Source organism: Balaenoptera acutorostrata, chromosome 6 (assembly GCF_949987535.1).
Source record: "Balaenoptera acutorostrata chromosome 6, mBalAcu1.1, whole genome shotgun sequence".
NCBI lineage: Eukaryota > Metazoa > Chordata > Mammalia > Artiodactyla > Balaenopteridae > Balaenoptera > Balaenoptera acutorostrata.
The window spans coordinates 40,230,434-40,257,519 of NC_080069.1; the positions used below are offsets into that span (position 1 = coordinate 40,230,434).

At 37.4% G+C, this 27,086-nt stretch overlaps 1 protein-coding gene and 1 pseudogene across 8 annotated transcripts in view; one reads left to right on the forward strand and one right to left on the reverse strand.

The window, feature by feature from the left end:
• The window catches only part of AGTPBP1 (ATP/GTP binding carboxypeptidase 1), a 174,858-nt gene that overhangs the window by 6,269 nt on the left and 141,503 nt on the right, over positions 1-27,086 (forward strand). For 7 of the 8 annotated variants that reach the window (XM_057548960.1, XM_057548966.1, XM_057548962.1 and 4 more), the window contains exon 2: positions 26,307-26,371. In XM_057548960.1, the coding sequence (XP_057404943.1) occupies positions 26,340-26,371 (32 nt within the window). In that variant the 5' untranslated portion in view covers positions 26,307-26,339. Of the gene's footprint in view, positions 1-26,306; positions 26,372-27,086 lie in introns of those variants that run through there. The other variant, XM_057548965.1, reaches the window with a different exon arrangement.
• On the reverse strand, positions 24,077-25,373 carry LOC114237013 (NEDD8-conjugating enzyme UBE2F-like; annotated as a pseudogene).

Consider the following 27,086-nt stretch of genomic DNA (forward strand, 5'->3'; position numbering starts at 1 on the left):
TAATGCTATTTTTGACAAAAACTCCAGATTTGTTAATTTATGGTAGGCACAGCTTCTTGTTGAATGTAGACAGAACTGACTGATGATAGTTGATGCAAGACTGCTAACCTCCCTGAGGAGCTTCTCTCCTAATTTACAGAGTGAAAGAATTTGACTTCCACGAGATCTTTGAAGCCTGCTACAACTCTAGAGTTCTGGGATTTTTTCTTTGCCTTGAAAATGTCTCTTTCATCTGTTAATTTCATCTCATCAGTTTTAATTTTTTTTAATTTAACTTAATTTAATTTTTCCTCTTCAACAGATTTTTTATTTTTTGGGTCCAGATTTTCTTTTATTTATTTTTTTATACAGCAGGTTCTTATTAGTCATCCATTTTATACACATCATTGTATACATGTCGATGCCAGTCTCCCAATTCATCACACCACCACACCCACCCCCTGCCGCTTTCCCCTCTTGATGTCCATACGTTTGTTCTCTACATCTGTGTCTCCATTTCTGCCCTGCAAACCGGTTCATCTGTACAATTTTTCTAGGTTCCACATATATGCGTTAATATACGATATCTGTTTTTCTCCTTCTGACTTACTTCACTCTGACAGCCTCTAGATGCATCCATGTCTTTACAAATGACCCAATTTCGTTCCTTTTTATGGCTGAGTAATACTCCATTGTATATATGTACCACATCTTCTTTAGCCATTTGTCTGTCGATGGGCATTTAGGTTGCTTCCATGACCTGGCTATTGTAAATAGTGCTGCAGTGAACATTGGGGTGCATGTGTCTTTTTGAATTATGGTTTTCTCTGGGTATATGCCCAGTAGTGGGATTGCTGGGTCATATGGTAATTCTATTTTTAGTTTCTTAAGGAACCTCCATACTGTTCTCCATAGTGGCTGTATCAATTTACATTCCCACCAGCAGTGCAAGAGGGTTCCCTTTTCTCCACACCCTCTCCAGCATTTGTTGTTTGTAGATTTTCTAATGATGCCCATTCTAACTGGTGTGAGGTGATACCTCATTGTAGTTTTGATTTGCATTTCTCTAATAATTAGTGATGTTGAGCAGCTTTGCATATGCTTCTTGGCCATCTGTATGTCTTCGTTGGAGAAATGTCTATTTAAGTCTTCTACCCATTTTTGGATTGGGTTGTTTGTTTTTTTAATACTGAGCTGCATGAGCTGTTTATATATTTTGGAGATTAATCCTTTGTCCGTTGATTCATTTGGAAAGATTTTCTCCCATTCTGAGGGTTGTCTTTTCATCTTTTTTATGGTTTCCTTTGCTGTGCAAAAGCTTTTAAGTTTCATTAGGTCCCATTTGCTTATTTTTGTTTTTATTTCCATTACTCTAGGAGGTGGATCAAAAAAGATCTTGCTGTGATTTATGTCAAAGAGTGTTCTTCCTATGTTTTCCTCTAAGAGTTTTATAGTGTCTGGCCTTACATTTAGGTCTCGAATCCATTTTGAGTTTATTTTTGTGTATGGTGTTAGGGAGTGTTCTAATTTCATTCTTTTACACGTAGCTGTCCAGTTTTCCCAGCACCACTTATTGAAGAGACTGTCTTTTCTCCATTGTATATCCTTGCCTCCTTTGTCATAGATTAGTTGACCATAGGTGCGTGGGCTTATCTCTGGGTTTTCTATCTTGTTCCATTAATCTGTATTTCTGTTTTTGTGCCAGTACCATATTGTCTTGATTACTGTAGCTTTGTAGTATAGTCTGAAGTCAGGGAGTCAGACTCCTCCAGCTCCGTTATTTTCCTTCAAGACTGCTTTGGCTATTCGGGGTCTTCTGTGTCTCCAAACAAATTTTAAGATTTTTTGTTCTAGTTCTATAAAAAATGCCATTGGTAATTTGATAGGGATTGCATTGAAACTGTGGATTGCTTTGGGTAGTATAGTCATTTTCACAATATTGATTCTTCGAATCTAAGAACATGGTATATCTCTCCATCTGTTGGTATCCTCTTTAATTTCTTCCATCAGTGTCTTATAGTTTTCTGCATACAGGTCTTTTGTCTCCCTAGGTAGGTTTATTCCTAAGTGTTTTCTTCTTTTTGTTGCAATGGTAAATGGGACTGTTTCCTTAATTTCTCTTTCAGATATTTCATCATTAGTGTATAGGAATGCAAGAGATTTCTGTGCATTAATTTTGTATCCTGCTACTTTACCAAACTCATTGATTAGCTCTAGTAGTTTTCTGGTGGTGTCTTTAGGATTCTCTATGTATAGTATCATGTCCTCTGCAAACAGTGACAGTTTCACTTCTTCTTTTCCAATTTGTATTCCTTTTATTTCTTTTTCTTCTCTGATTGCCGTGGCTAGGACTTCCAAAACAATGTTGAATAATAGTGGTGAGAGGGGACATCCTTGTCCTGTTCCTGATCTTAGAGGAAATGGTTTCAGTTTTTCACCATTGAGAATGATGTTTGCTGTGGGTTTGTCGTATATGTCCTTTATTATGTTGAAGTAGGTTCCCTCTATGCCCATTTTCTGGAGAGTTTTTATCATAAATGGGTGTTGAATTTTGTCAAAAGCTTTTTCTGCATCTATTGAGATGATCATATGGTTTTTATTCTTCAATTTGTTAATATGGTGTATCACATTGATTGATTTGTGTATATTGAAGAATCCTTGCATCCCTGGGATAAATCCCACTTGATCATGGTGTATGATCCTTTTAATGTGTTGTTGGATTCTGTTTGCTAGTGTTTTGTTGAGGATTTTTGCATCTATATTCATCAGTGATATTGGTCTGTAATTTTCTTTTTTGTAGTATCTTTGTCTGGTTTTGGTATCAGGGTGCTGGTGGCCTCATAGAATGCATTTGGGAGTGATCCTTCCTCTACAATTTTTTGGAAGAGTTTGAGAAGGATAGGTGTTAGCTCTTCTCTAAATGTTTGATAAAATTTACCTGTGAAGCCATCTGGTCCTGGGCTTTTGTTTGTTGGAAGATTTTTAATCACAGTTTCAATTTCATTACTTGTGATTGGTCTGTTCATATTTTCTATTTCTTCCTGGTTCAGTCTTGGAAGGTTATACCTCTCTAAGAATTTGTCCATTTCTTCCAGGTTGTCCATTTTATTGGCATAGATTTGCTTGTAGTAGTCTCTTAGGATGCTTTGTATTTCTGCAGTGTCTGTTGTAACTTCTCCTTTTTCATTTCTAATTTTATTGATTTGAGTCCTCTCCCTCTTTTTCTTGATGAGTCTGGCTAATGGTTTATCAATTTTGTTTATCTTCTCAAAGAACCAGCTTTTAGTTTTATTGATCTTTGCTATGGTTTTCTTTGTTTCTATTTCATTTATTTCTGCTCTGATCGTTATGATTTCTTTCCTTCTGCTAACTTTGGGTTTTGTTTGTTCGTTCTCTAGTTCCTTTAGGTGTAAGGTTAGATTATTTGAGATTTTTCTTGTTTTTTGAGGTAGGCTTGTATAGCTATAAACTTCCCTCTTAGAACTGCTTTTGCTGCATCCCATAGGTTTTGGATTGTCGTGTTTTCATTCTCATTTGTCTCTAGGTATTTTTTTATTTCCTCTGATTTCTTCAGTGATCTCTTGGTTATTTAGTAACGTATTGTTTAGTCTCCATGTTGTTTGTGTTTTTTAGTTTTTTTTCCCTGTAATTCATTTCTAACCTCATAGCATTGTGGTCAGAAAAGATGCTTGATATGATTTCAATTTTCTTAAGTTTACTGAGGCTTGATTTGTGACCCAAGATGTGATCTATCCTGGAGAATGTTCCATGTGCACTTGAGAAGAAAGTGTAATCTGCTGTTTTTGGATGGAATGTCCTATAAATATCAATTAAATCTATCTGGTCTATTTTGTCATTTAAAGCTTGTGTTTCCTTATTAATTTTCTGTTTGGATGATCTGTCCATTGGTGTAAGTGAGGTGTTAAAGTCCCCCAGTATTATTGTGTTACTGTCTATTTCCTCTTTTATAGCTGTTAGCAGTTGCCTTATGTATTGAGGTGCTCCTATGTTGGGTGCATATCTATTTATAATTGTTATATCTTCTTCTGGGATTGATCCCTTGATCATTATGTAGTGTCCTTCCTTGTCTCTTATAACGTTCTTTATTTTAAAGTCTATTTTATCTGATTTGAGTATAGCTACTCCAGCTTTCTTTTGATTTCCATTTGCATGGAATATCTATTTCCATCCCCTCACTTTCAGTTTGTATGTGTCCCTAGGTCTGAAGTGGGTCTCTTGTAGACAGCGTATATATGGGTCTTGTTTTTGTATCCATTCAGCCAGTCTATGTCTTTTGGTTGGAGCATTTAATCCATTCACGTTTAAGGTAATTATCGATATATATGTTCCTAATACCATTTTCTTAGTTGTTATGAGTTTGTTTTTGTAGGTCCTTTTCTTCTCTTGTGTTTCCCACTTAGAGAAGTTGCTTTAGCATTTGTTGTAGAGCTGGTTTGGTGGTGCTGAATTCTCTTAGCTTTTGCTTGTCTGTAAAGCTTTTGATTTCTCCATCAAATCTGAATGAGATCCTTGCCGGGTAGAGTAATCTTGGTTGTTGGTTCTTCCCTTTCATTACTTTAAGTATATCATGTCACTCCCTTTTGGCTTGTAGAGTTTCTGCTGAGAAATCAGCTGTTAACCTTATGGGAGTTCCCTTGTATGTTATTTGTCATTTTTCCCTTGCTGCTTTCAGTAAGTTTTCTTTGTCTTTAATTTTTACCAATTTGATTGCTATGTGTCTCGGCGTGTTTCTCCTTGCGTTTATCCTGTATGGGACTCTCTGCGCTTCTTGTACTTCGGTGGCTATTTCCTTTCCCACATTAGGGAAGTTTTCGACTATGATCTGTTCAGATATTTTCTTGGGTCCTTTCTCTCTCTCGTCTCCTTCTGGGACCCCTATAATGCGAATGTTGTTGCATTTAATGTTGTCTCAGAGGTCTCTTAGGCTGTCTTCATTTCTTTTCACTCTTTTTTCTTTATTCTGTTCCGCAGTGGTGAGTTCCCCCAGTTTGTCTTCCAGGTCACTTATCCGTTCTTCTGCCTCAGTTATTCTGCTATTGATTCCTTCTAATGTAGTTTTCATTTCAGTTATTGTATTGTTCATCTCTGTTTGTTCTTTAATTCTTCTAGATCTTTGTTAAACATTTCTTGCATCTTCTCTATCTTTGCCTCCATTCTTTTTCTGAGGTCCTGGATCTTCACTATCATTATTCTGAATTCTTTTTCTGGAAGGTTGCCTATCTCCATTTATTTGTTTTTCTGGGGTTTTATCTTGTTTCTTCATCTGGTACATAGCCGTTGCCTTTTCATCTCATTTATCTTTTTGTGAATGTGGTTTTTGTTCCATAGCCTGCAGGATTGTAGTTCTTCTTGCTTCTGCTGTCTGCCCTCTGATGGATGAGCCTATCTAAGAGGCTTGTGCAGGTTTCCTGATAGGAGGGACTGGTGGTGGGTAGAGGTGGGTGTTGCTCTGGTGGGCAGAGCTCAGTAAAAGTTTAATCAGCTTGTCTGCTGATGGGTGGGGCTGGGTTCCCTCTCTGTTAGTTGTTTGGCCTGGGGCGACCCAACACTGGAGCCTACTTGGGCTCTTTGGTGGGGCTAATGTTGGACTCTGGGAAGGCTCTCGCCAAGGAGTACGTCCCAGAACTTCTGCTGCCAGTGTCCTTGTCCCCACGGTGAGCCACAGCCACCCCCCGCCTCTGCAGGAGACCCTCCAACACTAGCAGGTAGGTCTGGTTCAGTCTCCTATGGGGTCACTGCTCCTTCCCCTGGGTCCCCATGCACACACTACTTTGTGTGTGCCCTCCAAGAGTGGAGTCTCTGTTTCCCCCAGTCCTGTCGAAGTCCTGCAATCAAATCCCGCTGGCCTTCAAAGTTTGATTCTCTAGGAATTCCTGCTCCCGTTGTCGGACCCCCAGGTTGGGAAGCCTGACGTGGGGCTCAGAACCTTCACTCCAGTGGGTGGACTTCTGTGGTATAAGTATTCTCCAGTTTGTGAGTCACCCACCCAGCAGTTATGGGATTTGATTTTATTGTGTTTGCGCCCCTCTTACCATCTCATCGTGGCTTCACCTTTGTCTTTGGATCTGGGGTGTCTTTTTGGTGAATTCCAGTGTCTTCCTGTCGATGATTGTTTAGCAGTTAATTGTGATTCTGGTGTTGTCACAAGAGGGAGTGAGAGCATGTTCTTCTACTCTACCATCTTGAACCAATTCCCCCAATTTTAATTTTGTGTTAACATTTGAAACTTATTTTTTCCAATCTTTAACGTATTGACTCATTCATAGTTTTGGTCCATATTTTGATTTAAGAATTTATTTTAAGAAATTATGGTATAATATATATAACATAAAGTTCAGCATTTTAATCTTTTTTTAAAATAAATTATTTTATTTTATTTATTTATTTTTTGGCTGCATTGGGTCTTCATTGCTGCACGCGGGCTTTCCTCTGGTTGTGGTGAGCAGGGTCTACTCTTCATTTTGGTGCAGAGGCTTCTCATTGTGGTGGCTTCTCTTGTTCAGAGCATGGTCTCTAGGCGCACCGGCTTCAGTAGTTGTGGCACCAGGCTCAGTAGTTGTGGATTTGCGGGCTCTAGAACACAGGCTCAGTAGTTGCAGCGAACGGGCTTAGTTGCTGCATGGCATGTGGGATCTTCCCGGACCAGGGCTCGAACCCATGTCTCCTGCATTGGTAGGCGGATTCTTAACCACTGCGCCACCAGGGAAGCCCTTAATCATTTTTAATATACGGTTCAGTGGCATTAAGTAATTCACATTGTTGTGCATCCATTATTACCATCCATCTCTATTACTTTTCATCTTGCAAAACTAAAACTCTTGTTCCATTAAATAATAACTGCCCATTTCTTCCCCTCCCACCTGCCCCTGGCAACTACCATTTTGTTTTTTCTCTCTCTGAATTAGACTACTTTATCTACATTATATGAATGGAATCATGCAGTATTTGCTCTTTTGTGATTGACTTATTTCTTTTAGTACGGTATCTTCAAGGTTCATCTACACTGTAGCATGTGTCAGAATTTTTTTCCTTTTTAAGGCTGACTAACATTCCATTGTATGTATATACCATATTTGTTAATTTTTTTGTTTTTTCATCCATTGATAGATCCTTGTGTTGCTTCTACTTTTTGGCTGTTGTGAATAATGCTGCTGCTGTGTAGATGGGTGTGCATATATTTCTTTGAGACCCTGCTTTTAGTTCTTTTGGGTACATACTCAGAAGTGGAATTGCTGGGTCATATGGTAATTCTATTATTAATTTTTTGAGGAATGACCATACTGTTTCCATCACGGCTGCATCATTTTACATTCACACCAACACCAACATTGAACAAGGGTTCCAATTTCTTTACATCCTTGTCAACACTTGTTATTTTCTGTGTGTGGGTTTTTTTGTGTTTTGTTTTTTTTTGGATAGTAGCCATCCTGTTGGGTGTTAGGTGATATCTCATTGTGCTTTTGATTTACATTTATGCTGCTGAATTCAGTTTGCTGGTATTTTGTGGGGGATTTTTTGGATCTGTGTTCAAAGGGGTATTGGTCTGTAGTTTTCTTGTAATGTCTTTGTGTGGCTTTGGTATCAGGGCGATGCTGGCCTCATAGAATGAGTTAGGAGGTGTTCCCTCCACTTCAGTTTTTTGAAGAATTTGAGAAGCATTGATATTCTTTAAATGTTTGGTACATTTCACTAGTGAAGCCATTAGGTTTGGGGCTTTTCTTTGTTGGGAGCTTTTTGATTACTGACTCAATCTCCTTAATAATTATGGGTCTATTCTGATTTTCTATTTCTTTGTGACTTAATAGGTTTCTAGAAATTTGTCAGTTTTACCTAGGTTTTCCACTTTGTTGGTGCACAGTTGTTCACAGTACTCTCATAAAATCTTTTTTATTTCTGTGGAATCAGTAATGTCTGCACTTTCTGATTAGTAATTTGCTTCTTTTTTCTTAATCTTGCTAAAGTTTCGTCAATTTTGTTAATTTTTTGAAGAATCAACTTTTGTTTTTGTTGGTTTTTCTGTATTATTTTTCTATTCACTATTTCATTTATCTCTGCCCTAGTCTTTATTATTTTCTTCTTTCTGCTAGCTTTGGGTTTCAGCTTTTTCTAGTTTCTTAAATTGTAAAGTTAAGTTGTTGATTTGAGATCTTTCTTATTTTTTAATGTGTGTTTATAGCTCTAAATTTCCCCCTTAGCACTACTTTCACTGCATCTAATAAATTTTGGTATGTTGTGTTTTTTGTTTTCATTTGTCTTTTAAGTATTTCTAATTTCCCTTAGGATTTCTACTTTGACCCATTGGTTGTTTAAGAGCGTATTGTTTAATTTCCACAAATTTGTGAATTTTCTAATTTTTCTTTTACTGATTTCTAAATTCATTCTGTTGTAGTTAGGAAAAATACTTTGTATGATTATCTGTCTTTAAAACTCTATTGAGACATAATTTGTGGCCTGATATATCATGTATTCTGGAGAATGTCCCACTTGTACTTGAGAAGAATGTATAATCTATTGTTAGGTAGAATGTTCTGTATATGTCTGTTATCTCTAGTTAGTTAATTGTGTTGTTCAAGTTCTCTATTTCCTTACTTATCTTCCATCTGGTTGTTCTATCCATTATTGAGAGTAGGGTGTTGAAACTGCCAACTATTATTATAGAACTGTCTATTTTCCCCTTTAATTCTGTCAGTTTTTACTTCATATATTTTGATAGTCTGTTATTAGATGAATGTTTATAATTGTTATATCTTCTTGCTCTCTTGAGCCTTTTATTAATATATAGTGTTCTTCTTTGTATTTTATAACCTCCTTTGATTTAAAGTCTATTTTGTCTGGTATTAGTACAGCCACCCGTGCTGTCTTTTGGTTACTATTTGCATGTCATATCTTTTTCCATCCTTTCACTTTCAACCCATTTGTACCTTTGTATCTAAAGTAAGTCTCTTGTAGAGAACATATAGTTGGATCATGTTTTTAAAATCCATTTTTGTCAATGTCTATTGGAGAGTTTAATCCATTTACATCTAAAGTAATTATTCGTAAGGAGGAACTTTTGTCATTTTGCTATTAGTTTCTTATATGCCTGATAGCTTTTTGAGTTCCTCATGTTCTGTATATTTTGATTCCTATTGTGATATTAGTGGGAGGTGACTTAGGGCTGGAGTACTTTCCTTAAAACAAACAAAGAAGCAAACAAAACTTAAACCATTTTAATGGGTTAGAGTCATAGGTTAGAGGCAAGGAAAATATGTGTTTCAAGGTAAGAATTTTAATTTCTTCCATCACCTATATGGATTTAGGAATTTTGGCATTTGTTTAAGTATAAAAATAGTCAGTTGGAATCAGTGTTGGGTGGAAGAGTTGTTTTAAATAAACTATTTAATTACATTGAAGTGTAGTTGGATTCTGCTCCTCCAACAATAAGACCCTATTATTTGTAGTATAATTAAAACATCACATAGCAGAACAAATTAGACCTTTGTAAATGTCAGAGCATCTTTTGTGGAGTAGTGTGTGAACCATCCAAATGCTTGTGTTTTTAATGAGGATGCATAATGAAGAAAGGTAAAAGGTATAACCTTCCTATAGGTTTACTGTTATCCACATTTTTTGATAAAATTAATGACAGTAATATAGGTGAAATAAATTTGCCTGTTTGCAGATCAGGTTAAAACATTAGTAAACTAATCATAAAATGTCATATGTTTAATGTAACTGGATGAAAATGTATACCTTAATATTGTAATTTAGAGTAGGTTAATAAACACAGATCATGTCCAGTGTATATATTTCTCTCTTAATTTAAATGATAATAATCTCTATCTGCCTATTGCTGGGAATGTTACTCTTCTTTCCTTTAGACGATAGATGTTATTTATCTCTTTTCTTTAAAGTTTCTTTTTCCTTTAATAAGGGAAAGGGGTATGAGCATATTCTTTGGGATCTTATTAAATAATCAGGATTTACAATTTTCCATCACATTGACATAGATGGTGTGGGGGAATAGTAGCTCACTTATATTCTTGAAAAGTGGTTTCTTCCTTTTAGATGATGAAACAATAAGGGAGAGCTGAAAAAAGCTCTTTTCAGCATATTTGTTTTCCCATTCCCCATGGTAGGACCAGCTACCCAGATTTTCTTTAACTACAGTCTTTTCCTAGTTGCCCACAACCATTCCAACAAGAACAATTATCTGGTATTTAACAGCAAAGGTTATTATTATTGATTAGAGCAGTGTTTCTCAAACGTTTTTAAATAGTGGAAGTTTTTTGTCTAATGATACCTCGTGGGGAGACCCATTAGTAAACAGATGAGAGTAAATTAATGAAGTTGTTCTGGCTGAATGGGAACTGGACCAGGTTGTTTAAGCAAGTCAAGTCAAAGGGAATCATATTTCCTCAGATTGTTTTTAAGAGATTTAGATGAGGCTTTGGAGTGTGAACAGTATATGGTTCTTGGCGTTTTTTCTTTTGTAGCAGTTTGACTTGAAATAAATTTAAAATCACGTGTATTTGAAGTCTTTATATATTTAGAATATACAGCTTTACCTTTGCTGTGTGTCAGAATTTCTTCTGTGGCTTGTTTGTGGAATGAAAATTAGGACAGCTTACATGTATGAAATACTGATGCCTTATGTGTGTGTGCCTGTTTATTGACTTGGCTGATGAGCTTGATTCCAGGCTTAAGCCAGTGATAACTGAGGGTTTCAGTTTTTAGATTCTCTAGGCTCTGGAACTAGTTCTAGTTGAGAGCAAAAGATCAGGAAAATCTCAAAAATTCAGAAGATCCAAACCTTTGTACTTTTGAGCTGGAATATACAAAATTGTTTACTTTTCCTTAGGTGTGGGCTAGCTTGAGCTAGTTTATTTGCTTGTATGATTTTCTGCTAAGGCCAGATTTCCACATTTAATTCCAGTGTAAGCCACATTTAAATATATAAAAATCAATTTATACAGACTCTTCCCCCAACTGGGGGAGGTGTATACTGTGGATTTTTATGTGACAGCATAGTGCAGCTTTTTTTTTCCCCAAACCTCTTTTGGGTAAATAACTCAGAATACATATTCCCAAGAGCCAGATGGGTCTGTAGTTTTGCTTTTGTGTAAAGGGTATTGTATTCTATCATGAGAAGCAGGCACTGACGTACAGAAGGATTTAAGTCTCTAATCCTAATTTAGGAATGGTTGAATTATGAAAGTACCTGCAGAGATTAAGCCTTTTTTTTTAAATAGTTGTATTGAGATATAACTCACATACCATACAATTTCACCAGTTAAAGTATGCAATTCAGTGGATTTTAGTACATTCACAGAGTTGTGTAAACATCACCACAGTCAGTTTTAGAAAGAACATTTCCATTACCCCTCAAAGAAGCCCCACACCCTTTTAGCCTCTTCCCACACACCCATCCCCATCTCTCCTAGTCCTAGGTAACCACTAATTTACTTTCTGTCTCTATAGATTTAGCTATCCTGGATATTTCATATAAATGGAATTATATAATTATGTGGTCTTTCTTGACTGGCTTCTTCCACTTAACATAATATTTTTAAGGTTCATCCAGGTAGCACATATAAGTACTTTGTTTCTTTTTGTCACTGAATAATATTACATTGTATGGATATACCACATTTTATTTATCCATTCGTAAGTTGATGGGCATTTGGGTTGTTTCCACTTCTTGGTTTTTATGAATAATGCCGCTATAAACATTTGTGTACAGGTTTTTGTATGGATATAACTTTTCATTTCTTTGGGTATGTACCAAGAGATGGAATAGCTAAGTCATTATGGCCACTTTATGTTTAGCCTTTTGAGGAACTGCTAGACTGTTTTCAAAGCAGCTGTATCATTTTACTTTCCCATCAGCAATGTATAAGGGTTCTAGTTTCTCCATATCCTTGTTAACACTTGTTATTATCTGTGTTTTTTATTATAGATATTTTAGTAGGTGTGAAGTGGTATCTCACTGTAGACTAATTTTTTTAAAATAGTGGTTAGGCATTACAGGAATGGTAGTACTCTAAGATGAAGTTAATATTACAATTAAACTATTTAATAGCCTGACCTGGGAATATAATCTTCAGTGGCCATTCTTAACCCTGGCTATGTATAATTAGTATCACTACCTAATTAAAAAAAATGATGTTATGAATATTGTAAAATCCTTCCACCCACCCCACCCCTAAAAATTCTTTATTCAAAGAGAAAACAGTGAAGACTTAATTATAGAGAACAGAATCTACTTGATGTAACTTAAGCAGAGAGGATTTATTTACCATGGGGTACTAAATAGCTTAAAAAATTGTTGTGATATATCAGTCTGGTTCCGATCAGGAGATAGAAGCCACATAGTAATTTAACAGGGAAAGAATAGTATAAAGAATTATTGACTACACTTGATCTTAGCCAAAAGGCTGAGAAGTGGTGCTGGGAAAACTGGACAGCTACATGTAAAAAAAATAAAATTAGAACATTCTCTAACACCATACACAAAAATAAACTCAAAATGGATCAAAGACCTAAGTGTAAGGGCAGACACTATAAAACTCTTAGAGGAAAACATAGGCAGAATACTCTTTGACATAAATCACAGCAGTATCTTTTTTGATCTGATCAGGGTCAGGTAGTAGCTATCTTGTACAATTTAGGACAGGTGATCCCTTCTAGAGTAATGAAAAATAAAAACAAAAATAAACAAATGGGACCTAATTAAACTTAGAAGTGTCTGCACAGCAAAGGAAACCATAAACAAAATGAAAAGACAAGCCACAGAATGGGAGAAAATATTTGCAAATGAAGCGACCGACAAGGGATTAATCTCCAAAATATACAAACAGCTCATGTAGCTCTATGTCAAAAAAACCCCCCAAAACCAAAAAACAAAACAAAACAAAAAAATCAAAAAATGGAAAGAAGGTCTGAATAGACATTTCTCCAAAGAAAACATACAGATGGCCAAAAAGCACATGAAAAGATGCTTAACATCTCTAATTATCAGAGAAATGCAAATCAAAACTACAATGAGGTATCACCTCACACTGGTCAGAATGACCATCAACAAAAAGTCTACAAACAATAATTGCTGGAGAGAGTATGGAGGAAAGGCAACTCTCCTACACTGTTGGTGGGAATGTAAATTGGTACAACCACTATGAAGAACAGTATGGAGGTTCCTTAAAAAGCTAAAAATAGAACTACCATATGATCCAGCAATCCCACTCCTGGGCATATATCTGGAGAAAACCATAATCTGAAAGGATACATGCACCCCAGTGTTCACTGCAGCACTGTTTACAATAGCCAAGACATGGAAGCAACCTACATGTCCATTGATAGAGGATTGGATAAAGAAGATGTGGTACGTATATATAATGGAATATTGCTCAGCCATAAAAAAGAATGAAATAATGCCATTTACAGCAACATGGGTGGACCTAGCAATTATCATACTAGGTGAAGTAAGTCAGACAAAGACAAATATCATATGATATTGCTTATATGTGGAATCTAAAAAAAGTACAAATGAACTTATTTATAAAACAGAAATAGAGTCACAGATGTAGAAAACAAATTTATGGTTACCGGGGGGGAAAGGGAGGGAGGGATAAATTGGGAGATTGGGATTGACATATGTACACTACTATATATAAAATAGATAACTAATAAGGACCTACTGTATAGCACAGGGAATTCTACTCAGTACTCTCTAATGACCTATATGGGAAAAGAATCTAAAAAAGAATGGATATATTTATGTGTATAACTGATTCACTTTGCCATACAGCAGAAAGTAACACAACATTGTAAATCAACTATACTCCAACAAAAATTAAAAAAAAAGAATTATTGACTGTAACAGGGGATTGGAGCAATATGGGATTTACCAGTAAGAAGTCAAGGTAATGCTAAAGAATATAGGAATAGCTGATATAAAGAGCAGTTTCAAACCCCAGGGCTCACTGACATCTATCCTTGGTTAGGTAGGGCACGTTCAAGTCAAGTAGGTAAGGTGTGGCACTAGGAGAATTTGCTGGATATGTGCCCTCTTGGGTACCAGGGAAAGCATTCCTGGGGAGGTGACTCACCAGCAGCACTCTGCTACAAAACTGCCTAACCTCCTGTTGGAGAAGCTGCACTGCTGCAGGAATCTGGTGCTGGAGAAGCCATCCTTGTCGGGGTGGGTCCTGGAGAAGCCTTGCCTGCTGCAGCCAAGTGAGCACATTGGAACCACGAAACAGAATCTTTTTCCCCTACAGTGTCTTTCCAGTGGTCTCTTGACAAAGCTTAATATCATGTCAGTTGGCAAAGAAATTGGTATTTTAAGTACATAAATCCATTTTCACATACAGGCAAAAAGGGTGAATTTGGAGAGGAGGGGGAATGAATCAATATCTAGCACAGGTATTAAGTGGTTTACAGAATTGTTTAGACATCTAAAGAAAGAGACTCTTGATTGAGCTTCAAAGGAACAACCTCCAAAACCTCTGCACAGGACTGAGAAGCACAGGGAGTTATTGTCTTTTTTTGACTAAGAGGCCTCCTGTCTAATTGTGAAATTGCCTCTAGATCTTTACTGCTGTTTTAAAATCAGGAAAATGTTGTGGTCAGGAGGCCATGGTGATCAGGAATCTCCTGCCATACTTAACCAGCTCTAGAACCACACTGGACCTGTTCTGGTCTGTACCAGCCCTGCCTACAAGAGACTAGACTAGCCTTTCTCAATTTTTATACCCTGGAGGATCCATGAAATAATTTTCAGGTCTCAGGTTACAGGTGTGATATTAGTGTAAACAGAAAGTTTAGATATAGTAATTGTCTGACCACCTCCTATTCACCTCCCTTCACCTGATTGGTGAAAGAGAGATCTCCTGTCCTAAATTGTACAAGATGGCTACTACCTGACCCTGATCAGATGAGACAGCAATTTTTTAGTTACATGTACTCACAACCTATGGGAATGGTACTTGGGAGTAGAGTAAACTAGCCAAATTGTCTATGGGAGATTGGCTTTGGAGTAACAAAAGGATGAAGTACTCCCCGCAACTCTCCACCCCTGTGGGAGGATGTGATTAGTTTGTTTGAATAATTCTGAGGACTGGCAGGGAACTGAAACTAGTTGGGTTGAGGACTGAGTGGAGTGCAGCTGATTCAGCTGATAGTGGACTGAGCTGGGTGAGGAGTCTTTCCTGTTGGCTATGGTGAGGGTGGAAGAACTCTCATTAGGCCTCTGGGGCCCTGTGAGGCTCAAAGCTGTCAGAACAGCACTTGAAATTTTAGGCCTTACAATACAGTACTCCAGTAATGATTGCTAATGCTTTTTTGATAGAGAATGATATTTTTCTGTGCCTCTATATATTTTGGCCATCTAATTAGTCTATTCTTTTGTATGGATCTCCATCCGCACACGGGATATAAACTCCTATGTGAGTTAGTAATGCAGGTAGAAAAAACAGTTTTTCCTTTTCCTAAATTTCCCACTGTATTTTTGTACTTTATCCAAGTAGGCCTAGGAGTCTTACAGATTTTTACTATGCAAGATATCAATAGCATGGCTTGTGGTATATGGCTTGTACAAGAGTAATTTTATTTTTCTTTATTTAATGCAAATAAAGACTTTAACCCACCTTACTTGAAAAATAACCAGGTAGTTAAACTTAGCTTACTGTTCTGGAGACTAATCTCTTTCCTTTTTATGATTTTTAAAAACACATATGGTGATGATAATAAATTTCTGTTAAATAACTGGCTTAAGCTAAAATGGGATTCAATTTTTTTGAAAAGTAGCCTTGGTAGACTTAGTTTAAAAAAATATTGTAAGCTGATTTTTAAAAAAATTATCTTTTTATTGTGGTAAAATATATTTAACATAAAATTTGCCATTTTAACCATTTTTAAGCTTATAATTCAGTAGCATTAATTACTTTCACGATGTTATACAACAGTCATCACTATCTAATTTCCAAAATTTGTCATCACCCCAAACAGATACTCTGCAACCATTAAGCAGTGACTCCCCATTCACCCTTGCCACCAGCCCCCAGTAAACTAATCTACTTTATATCTCTATGAATTTGCCTGTTATAGATATTTTATATAAGTGGAAGCATACAATATTTGTTGTTTTGTTTCTGACTTATTTCACTTAGCATAATGTTTTCAAGGTTCATTCATACTGTAGCATGTTTTAGAACTTTATTCCTTTTAATGGCTAAATAACATTCCATTGTGTGTATATACCACATTTTCTACATTCATCTTTCAGTAGACACTTAGGTTGTTTTTATGTTTTGGTGTTGTGAAGAATGCTATGTACGTTGACGTACAATTATCTGTTTGAGTCTCTGTTTTCAATTCTTGTGGGTATATACCTACGAGTAGAATTGCAGGGTCATATGGTAATTCTTTTTGAGGAACCGCCGAACTATTTTCCATGGTGGTTGCACCATTTTACATTCCCACCAGCAATGTGTGAGGGTTTCAATTTATCCACATTCTTTTATTTTTTAAATTTATTTATTTATTTACTTATTTTTGGCTGCATTGGGTCTTCATTGCTGTGCCCAGGCTTTCTCTAGTTGTGGCAAGCGGGGGCTACACTTCGTTGTGGTGTGCAGGCTTCTCATTGCAGTGGCTTCTCTTGTTGCAGAGCATGGGCTCTAGGTGTGCAGGCTTCAGTAGTTGTGGCTTGCCGGCTTCAGTAGTTGTGGTGTGTGGGCTCAGTAGTTGTGGTGTGCCCGCTTCAGTAGTTGTGGCACGTGGGTTCTAGAGCGCAGGCTCAGTAGTTGTGGCGCATGGGCTTAGTTGCTCCATGGCATGTGGGATCTTCCCGGACCAGGGATCGAACCCGTGTCCCCTGCATTGTCAGACTCTCAACCACTGCGCCACCAGGGAAGTCCCTGGATATTAAACCCTTATGAGATGTATGATTTGCAAATATTTTCTCCCATTCTGTATGTTGTCTTTTCACTTTCTTGACAATGTCCTTAGATGCTCAGAAGTTTTTAATTTTGAAGTTCAATTTATTTATTTATTTTTTGTTCCTAATGCTTTTGTTGCCATAACTTAGAATCCATCACCAAATTCAAGGTCATACAGATTTACTCCCATGTTTTCTTTTAAGAGTTTTAGTGCTTATATTTAGGTCGTTGATTCATTTTGAGTTAATATTTATATATGGTGTGAGCGGGTGTTCAAATTCATTCTTTTGCATGTGGAAATCCAGTTGTTCCAGCAATAGAAGAGACTGTTCTTTCATTATGGAATGGACTTGACACCCTTGTCAGTAATCAATAGGCCATAAATGTATGTGTTTATTTCTAGACTTGCAGTTCCATTTCATTGGTCTCTTTGTCTGTCTTTTTGCCGGTACCACCGTAAACTGATTTTAACTAGCGTTTACTACAAACATGAAAATTATTGACAGTGCAGATATTTGCTATCTAAAAACCATAAGCCAAAGTAATAGTAATAAAAATATAGCCCATTAGAATTTATACCAGAATTCGATAAAAACAAACTCTTTTTTTCCTGACTAACATGATGAGGCTCAAATATAGGTCCAGGAATTACAAATGAGTATATATATGTGTGTTGATCACTTGATATTTTATCAAAAGGTTTTATACAATAAACTTATTAGTTTTTAAGACTAAAAATAAAGAGTGAAGTTTATGTCTTTCATATGAAACTTGTTTTTGTTTTCTTTGGTTGAACTTTAAATAACCATTCACAGATTTCATTTTCAACTGACATAAGATGATTTCCTACTTACTCTTGATGCTTGTTAAACAAAAAATTCCATACACATATAATGAAATTGAAAGCTGGCAGCAAGATGTTCATTACCCTCTTATGATGTGCAGGACACTGCTCTTTGATAGAAATCCAGCACTTTTTAGGGGCAGATCAGTAAATACCATCTTGGGTTCATAGTCAGACCGCAGTGTGCAAAATTCTTCCTCCTCAAAGTCAAGTTCTCAGCCTGCACAGATGATTCAGAGAAAGGGTCTCTCATTTCAGCCCTATACTTGTTGGAAAAGAAAGGGAAAATACTGTTGTATTTTATTTTTAAATTTTGTTCCCCTAGGTCAGCAAGACTTGGGATTTGCAGATATATCCTTTTTCCCTCTCAAGTCCAAGCAGCAATAAGAGCATCTTTTGATATCCTTTTGTCACTTGATCTTTTCCCCAAGAATCTTGTCACTTGAAGTCAAAATGCTTTCTTTAAAGTCTTGCAGAGAGGGGTTCATTTGTTTCATGTGATAACAAATCTTTGCTAAGTTGGCTAGTTTCAGTAGCCATTCTTCATCCTCTAAGCACTTAGCAGAATCTGGCCTACTGTGTTTGCAAAAGTACCCCTGCAGCTCACCATTCAGCTTGGACGTCCTGTTGAGAACTCTTCATCTGCTAAGCCCCTGGACTTCTGCATGGAGCAGGAGATTTATGTGCTCTTTGTCCAGGCTTTCACACAGCTCTTTAAACATTTTTGAGTAAACAGGTTTTTGTTTAATAAAGTCAATCATTTTTTGTAGCTTCAAATAGAACTTTTTTCATTTCATCTCCCAGAGCTTTTGACACTAGCATTTCTCTGTGAAGAAAACACTGTGTTGAGAAGTCAGGTTTTTGTTTTTTGGGTTTTTTTTCGGGGTGTGGGGAGAGTTTAAACAATAGTGGCACATCTTCACATGGAGCCAGCTGTTGGTGGGACATTTTCAGCACAGATGCCAACATAGTTCCTCCAAGAGGGACCTTTTGTTTCCAGACAGAGGACAAAACATTAAATATCCTGTCCTTTGCTGGCTTTGGGCAGCACTCTGTAGCAAAAAAAAGTTTTCTTGATTTCACCATTTTCAAATCTTATAAAATCTATAAATACATAATGTAATCTTATAAATATTACAGATGATGAACTCTGTTGGCTCATCAATCTGGTTAGAGAAACTTGTTTTCCTGTTATCACGTAGGTCTTTAACATCACATGACATGTCAATAACATTGACTTACCTTACTGTTATTGTACCGTAGAACTTTAAAAATTTCTCTTACTGCATCTCATATAAATATTTCACTCAGCATAATTTTATATTCTGGCCGTATTAGGTTCTCAGCAATTGGGGTGGCTTTCCTTTTTCCGGTCAGTAAGGTCTACTACTATATAACTTGCTACCTCAGCCTTTTCATTATATGTAATTTTTTAAAGCAAAAGCTTTATTATGCTTATTTTGAGATCCCATTAATACCTTTAACGTGTCAAATGACTATAATTTGCAGCTGTGTCTTTTGAGTATTGCTGGAGCCATTGCTGCACTTGAAACGTTGTTTTCCACAGACAACACAAAATGGAATAGGATATTCCATTGTATAAATCCATTGATAAGTAGTTTTCATTAGAAGGATATGTTTTTTGTGTGTGTCTCTTGTTGCATTAATTTAGTGAAATGACTCGCATGATACAACTCTTCATTACTAATCTTACCAGAATTGTCCACTGACCTTCCTTTCACACCTCAGCCTCAAAAATTGCCACATTGGACTATCAGGCATATTTGTAAATTACAAATGTTAATGTGTGAGACATAAGGACATACCAAACAATTAAATGAGAAAATCACAAAAAGTCCAAACATTTCACAGTAGAAGTCCCTGGTAATTTATTTAGTCCACATTTTGGAATGTTCAGACCAATAGCAAAGCATTAGGAGTGGGGGCAACTGGGTATAAAGTTTTTTTCATTAAAATTAAAATTTCTCTCCAGGTTTTCATTACACTTGCAGAGCTTGTTTGCTCCTATAAGGCAGTTAGCAGTGTACAAGGGGAGATTAGGGGAGGCAATTTGAGAGGGAGAGGCTGATAGTCATTAGCCTATGATCTTCTCCCTGTGTCCTGCAGTCTTCAATTATCAAGGCCAACTCTAACCAAATGAACATGGTCCTACTGTGCACTATCACACACAGCTGATTTGTAACAAAATCATTAATTATGCTGCCATTGCTTGGTGCACAAAAGTAAAAGAGAAGGAAAAAAGAACCCCCTGCCCCCAATTGTGAGCTCTCAAAGAATTCAGCTTGTGGACCCCACTTTGAGAAACCCTGGACTAGACTTTGGGACCTCTCCATACACTGCTGTAGAAGAACTAAGCACGTTTAAGTTGGTACTTACCTGTGGGATCAAGTGGCCTTTTTCTGACTTTCAGTCTAATAAATTTCATAAATGATGAAATTGAGGAAAACATCTGGAACCCTAGCTGCAGGAGAGTCTAGGAGATACTTTTTTTTTTTTTTTTTGGAAAGCTTTCACGTTCCTGTAGTACAGGAAGGCATACTGGAGAGAAATTGGGATAGATATTGCATGCCAATATATCTACGATATTGTTGGATTTTTAAAAATGAAGATTTCTTATTTGTGTAGTAAAATTTTCTCAAATTTTTGTTTGTTCATTCAGAAATTTATTTACCACCTGCAATGTGCTGGCACTGTTCTAGGTACTTGGGAGACAGTGAGCAAAACAAAGATTTCTGCCCTTATGGAACTTTAATTCCAGTGGAGAGAAATAGATAATAAATAGTGCACAGAGTTAAATTGTCTAGTTTACAAGGTGATTAAAAAGAGTCAAGTAAGTGACCACCAAGATATTAGATGTTAAACTACGTGACTTATGTGGTTATATCAAGAACCTTGGGTTGCTGCTGCTTTCCTCAAAACCTTGAGGAAATGAAGGAACCCGTTGTGGTTCTTTTGTAGTCACCAGTGGTGATAAGCTGCTAAGAGTCTGGGATGAATTAGAGTACAGGATTGATGTATGTGGTGTGATAGGGCCATATATTGAGCATTTATAAGTATATGGAGGGCTTCCCTGGTGGCGCAGTGGTTGAGAGTCTGCCTGCCAATGCAGGGGACACGGGTTCGAGCCCTGGTCTGGGAAGATCCCACGTGCTGCGGAGCAGCTGGGCCCGTGAGCCACAATTACTGAGCCTGCGCGTCTGGAGCCTGTGCTCCGCAAGGAGAGGCCGCGATAGTGAGAGGCCCGCGCACCGTGATGAAGAGTGGTCCCCGCTTGCCACAACTAGAGAAAGCCCTCGCACAGAAACGAAGACCCAACACAGCCGTAAATAAATAAATAAATAAATAACAAATACTTAAAAAAAAAAGTAAAAGTAAAAAGTATAAGTATATGGAAATAAACTGTTCCCTTAAAAATTTGTTTTGACCCCTGTTCAATTATAATCAGTTATTGAGAGTACAATTTTCAATGTGTTCTGATACTTTTGAACCATCCTGTCATAGAAGGTGGTAAGTGCTCTGGGAAAAGACAAAAGTAAACTGAGGCAAGGGGCAGTGGGTATGCCGGGGTCTGGAAGTGATTTACAGTATTAAATAGGATGGTTGGGATAGGCTTTATTGAAAAGGTGATACTTGGGCAAGGGAAGTTTGGGAGTTGGTTGGCCATTGGGATATCTGGCAGAACATTCTGGGCAAAGGAAACAGGTTGGGTAAAGGTAGTAAGGCGAGAGTGAGCCTGGCATGTTGGCGGAAAGCAAGGAGGCCCAGCCAGTGTGTCTAGAGCAGTGTGAGGGAGAAGAGTTGTAGGTGGGAGATGAGGTTAGTGAGGGAAGGGCTGGGGTATTCCCTTAGGGTCCCTAATGTCATTGAAATGGGCAGCATTGCTGGGCTTTGAGCAGAGTGCTGATAAGATTTATCTACGTTTTTTTTTCTCTTTTCTCCAAGTTTTTAAAAGGATCAGTCAGGATGTTTTGTTGAGAATAGACTGAAAGGAGACTAATAAGGGCAGTGGCCCAATCATGGTAGTAGACGTGGAGAAGTGATTGGAGTCTGGATATATTTTGAAAACAGAATTATCAGGAGTTCCTCATGGGTTGGATGTGGGGTGTAAAATAAAACAGGAGTCAAGAAGGCCGCTAAGGTTCTAGACTGAGCAATTGGAGAGAGAGAATTGTCTCTAACTACAGTTGGGGAAAGCTGAGGTTAGAGCACATTGGGAAGGGAAGGGAAGGGGAAGTCAGATTAGTTTTATATATGTTGAGTTTGTGATATTATTAGAGATCCAAGTGGAGATGTTGAGTAGTCATGAGACTGGATGAGATCACCAAGGAAGAGACTGGAGTTGAAAAGGACAAGAACTGAGCCCTGGGGCATTCTAGTAAAGGAAACTTAAGAAGGAGTGGCAGTGAGGTAGGCAGAAAACAAAATATGGCCATATAAATAAAGTATTTGCAAGAAGAGGGAGTGATCAGCTATATCAAATGCTCCTTCTTGGAAGTACTTTCTTTGGCCATACACAGTTGAAGCTATGTAGCCATTAATGTTTGTTAAATGAATGAATTTTGAGATTACAGTGATTTTCATCATCTTTTTAAAGTTAATTATTCAAGTAGTATAAATCCATGCTTTCTAATATTTTAAAAATATAGCAAAACATTGTAGTTACATAAATTACACATGTGATAAAATGACATAGAACTAGAGAAACATGTATGAATATCAAATTGCTGGTTTTGATACTGTGCTAGAGTTAGCATAAAATGTCATATAACTGTTGGGAGAAACAGAGAGGGAACACGGGACTTCTCTCTACTATCTTTGCAACTTCCTGTGAATTTATAATAATTTCAAAATAAGAAGGTAAAACAATATGGTGAAACATAAGAAATCAAAGATCTTTTTTCCACTATCACCTTGCTTTCCAGCCCCCTCTTCCACTCACCCCCATGCCCAGAGGTAACCACTGTTAAGCTCTGTTAAAGTGTCCATTTTTCCTAACCTCCTGAAATATTTTAAAATAAATGTGAGGTAGGTCAGATCATAAAAGTGATTCAGATAGTGCCACAAACTGAATGTTGTGTCCCTAAAAATTTATTTTTTGAAAACTAATGCCCAGTGCAGTAGTGTTTGGAGGTGGGCCTTTGGTAGGTGATTAGGTCATGAGGTTGGAGCTCTCATGAATGGGATTAGTGTTCCTATAAGACACCTAAGAGAACCCCCTGGCCCCTTCCCCCATGCCACAACACAGTGAGAAGATGGGGGTCTATGAACCATGTAGCCAGTTCTCAGCAGACACTGTAGCTGCCAGCACCTTGATCTTGGACTTTCCAGCCTGCCTTGCATAAGGTCTCAGCTTCTTTGTCCATTTCTTGCTTTGTCACACTTAGTTGGCAAAGCCACAGAACTTCGTGAGATGCAACACTTCTGCTTCTAGGTTCCTGCTCTTTCTGTTACACCATGCTGTAATGAACACAAACTGTCACAGCAAAAAGAAGGCTTTTCTTTTTCTCTGAAGTACTGTGGCATCAGGCTTCAGCAAGAAAAACTGACTGTAAGGGACATATTGGCTTAGTGAAATGCACGTTTTTTTCTTCTTTTGTATTTTCTTTGTATTTCTCTTAAGTAGTTGCTTGACTTAACATCCTTCTGTTGGCTCTATACAATGAAAATACAAACTAAATGACAATAGAAAAAATAATTAAAGCATTAAATTGTACAAATTACGAATCTGTTCCAAATATACTTACATTAAATACAATGCACATTTCAGTAGAGATCTACAGTGAATGACACTCTACATTCCGGGAAGCTTCATGACATCTAGGAAAGGGCTAAGAGAATTTACATCCAATCACAGTTTGTAACGGATTTCTTATCACCAGTCTGCAAGCTACGCTGAGCACATCATCAGCATCACTTGTGCAGGGAACTGATTTTGTCTGGGAAAAAGGGAAGAAGCAAGCTCTAGGCTCAATTCTGAGTTCATTACAACTTCTCAGGAATAGCAGAGGCCTATTTAGTACAGTTTCAAAAAAGTAAATATGTTAAGGTAAGGAGGCAACCCTTTAGAACTTCAAACACATTTTCTTGCTGTATTTATGTAGAACTCTCCATCTACAATGGACAGTTGTGAAAATGGTTCTTCCTCAGGACAACATGGTCACAGGACTTGGACAACCAGTGGGACTAAGAGGGAGCTTGATGACTGGGGAGGAGGGCTTCCTTTTAAGCTGGAGACAGACTTGTAACACACAGCCTATGAGCCCTGCAGCCTTCTCCTCCTATCATCTGGCAGTTAACGCTTCGTGTAGTCTTCAACTTTATTCCCCAAGTCCTCCTTGTCCCACAGATGATGTTCTGCAGCTTCATGATTCAGTCGAGCATCAGAATTGAGAGGATCAGTAAACAGAGTTTAATCACAAAACAACATCCTTCCATGTCCTCATGGGAGCCCAGCCGATGCCATCAACCGAATGTTCTCTCAGTAAACTTAGACATATTTTACCAGTGATCCTGGTCAAGCATTTCACTTTGGGAGGCTGGAGTTACAGTTTGCTGAAAGCAGCGAAGCTTGTTTGGATCAGAAAAGTGCACTTTACATGTGCAACGTATTATAAATTAGCTTCATGTCCTGCAACCTCTTTAATAAGCAGCATGTCTCTCATAGAAGCCCTCTGAGCAGAGTCGGAGGCTATGGCTGATGTCCGGGGACCCTTTGAGACCCATCATCTCGCTTCAGTATGCTTGCCAACGTCAGCGTTACTGCTGTCTTTACCCTGGGCACCCGAGACAGGCGAGATGCGGCCCCTCACCTCCTGAGGTGGGCTTGCTGTTAATGTAGTTTTAGAGAAGGTCATACTGCTCAACAAGTAGAAGTAGCTTAATTAACTTCTGTTTATGGCAGCAACAGCACTTTTGAAGACACACAAGATCCCCCCCCCCTTAATTAATTTGGAAATTGGAAAAAGTTACTTTGATTTTTGTAGTCATTAAAAAAAGTCAATTGTAAGAAAAAACAGCATTTAAAAAAATTTCTTATCTACCTTAAAAACAGCCTATGTAATTTTTGTACATAACCCTAAATACATGTTTCCTCTTTCATAATTGAGTTAATTAGAAAAATGAAAAAAAGTCATGTTTATTTTGTTAATGTAAAAGTTCTTTGTTGTTGAAGAACTACATCCAGAATATCTATATCTTCTAAATCTATTATATTAAACAATTTGAAGTCTCTTTTTTTTGCATGTTTGTTTTCCTTTAAGTGTAGCATTACTAAATATTGCATAAGAATGTAACTTGTTGAATTGGCAGTAATTTTTAAATTTCTTGTGTTGCCACAAAATTCTGCTTCATTAATAAGCATTGATATGTAAAATTAAAAGATATCCAGGGTTTTTTTGTTTTTGGGAGGGGCGGTGAATAGTTGTAAAATAAATCTGAAAAATTATAAAAATTGTGTGAATTGAGATTTAGGGTTTTAAACCCCTTCTCCCTCTTGTCCTTGCAGCCCAGGGTGGTAACTGCTTCCTGCAGCTCTTTATCTTGAGCCTCCCTAGGTTTCCTCTTTTGCTTGCTAGCCTTTCAACACCCATGTAACCAATTCCTATATTAGGTTCCTTCTATTAAAAAAAAAAAAAGATTTAAGGTTTTAAATGTGTAATATGCACTTTCTAAAGATGAAACCTGTATTGATTGCGGGAAGATATGCATAAGTATATTAAATGAGATGGTGTTTTAGAAGGTTTATGCTCTGTCTAAACAATTTGTTGGTTTTTTTTTATAAATTTATTTATTTATTTATTTATGGCTGTGTTGGGTCTTCGTTTCTGTGCGAGGGCTCTCTCCAGTTGCGGCAAGCGGGGGCCACTCCTCATCGCTGTGCGCGGGCCTCTCACTGTCACGGCCTCTCTTGTTGCGGAGCACAGGCTCCAGACACGCAGGCTCAGCAGTTGTGGCTCACGGGCCCAGTTGCTCCGCGGCATGTGGGATCCTCCCAGACCAGGGCTCGAACCCGCGTCCCCTGCATTGGCAGGCGGACTCCCAACCACTGCACCACCAGGGAAGCCCAACAATTTGTTTTTGATTAAGGTGTTTTCATATAGAAATAGTTATACATATTAACCAGTATTGCACTGCTGTGTGAATGGTGGACAATACACTAATCACATGATGCTGTGATTGGTTTGAGTATTTTAAGGTGGAGTATTAGAACAGGAAGGATAATTTGAATTATCTAAAAAGAAATCTTGGCACTATATCATAAATTGTGTTATGTTAAATTTTTGCATTTTTGTAGCACTAGGATTTTTGATAACATTTTGCTGGCTGATTTTAGGTAATTGAATAGTCACACATTGCAGATTGAAGTGACCTGCCAGAAGCACATAAAACTCAAACATTCTCCTGTGGTTTCCAGTCTTATGTTGCCCATGATAAAACCTTTTAATTGTATGGCTTTTATGATATCTAATATATAGAAAACAGAATTGTGTGTTTAATATCATTAACTTTTTTTTTCTTTTCAGCTTATCTGCAATGGTGAAATGAAGTAATTCAAGATGAGCAAGTTAAAAGTGATACCAGAGAAAAGGTACTGCAATTTTAGTTTTATTTATTTATTTATTTATTTTTGGCTGAGTTGGGTCTTTGTTGCTGCGTGTGGTCTTTCTCTGGTTGCAGCGAGTGGGGGCTACTCTTCATTGCGGTGCGCGGGCTTCTCATTGTGGTGGCTTCTCTTGTTGCAGAGCATGGGCTCTAGGCGTGCGGGCTTCAGTAGTTGTGGCGCACGGGCTTAGTTGTTCCGCAGCATGTGGGATATTCCCGGACCAGGGCTCGAACCCGTGTCCCCTGCATTGGCAGGTGGATTCTTAACCACTGTGCCACCAGGGAAGCCCTGGTACTGCAATTTTAAATACCAGTATGTATAAATTACAGAACTAATACATGAAGTGATCATTTGAAACTTTTTGCTTTAAGAAATATTTGTTTAAATACAGTGTGTTATATTTATGTTATTTTATTAATATTTATTAGTGTTTAACTTTTCAGTTAAAGCAGGAGTCAGCAAACTAGGACACATGGGTCAAACCTGGCCTACTTCTTATTTTTGTGTGGCCTATGAGCTAAGAGTGGTTTTTACATTTCTAAATGGTTGGGAATAAAAATAAAAAGAATAATATTTTCTGACATATGAAGATTATATGAAATTCAAATTTCAGTGTACGTAAATAAGGTTTTACTGGAACACACCTGTGCTCACTTATTTATATATTGTCTGGCCACTGAATTTTTTTCCTTACATAAGA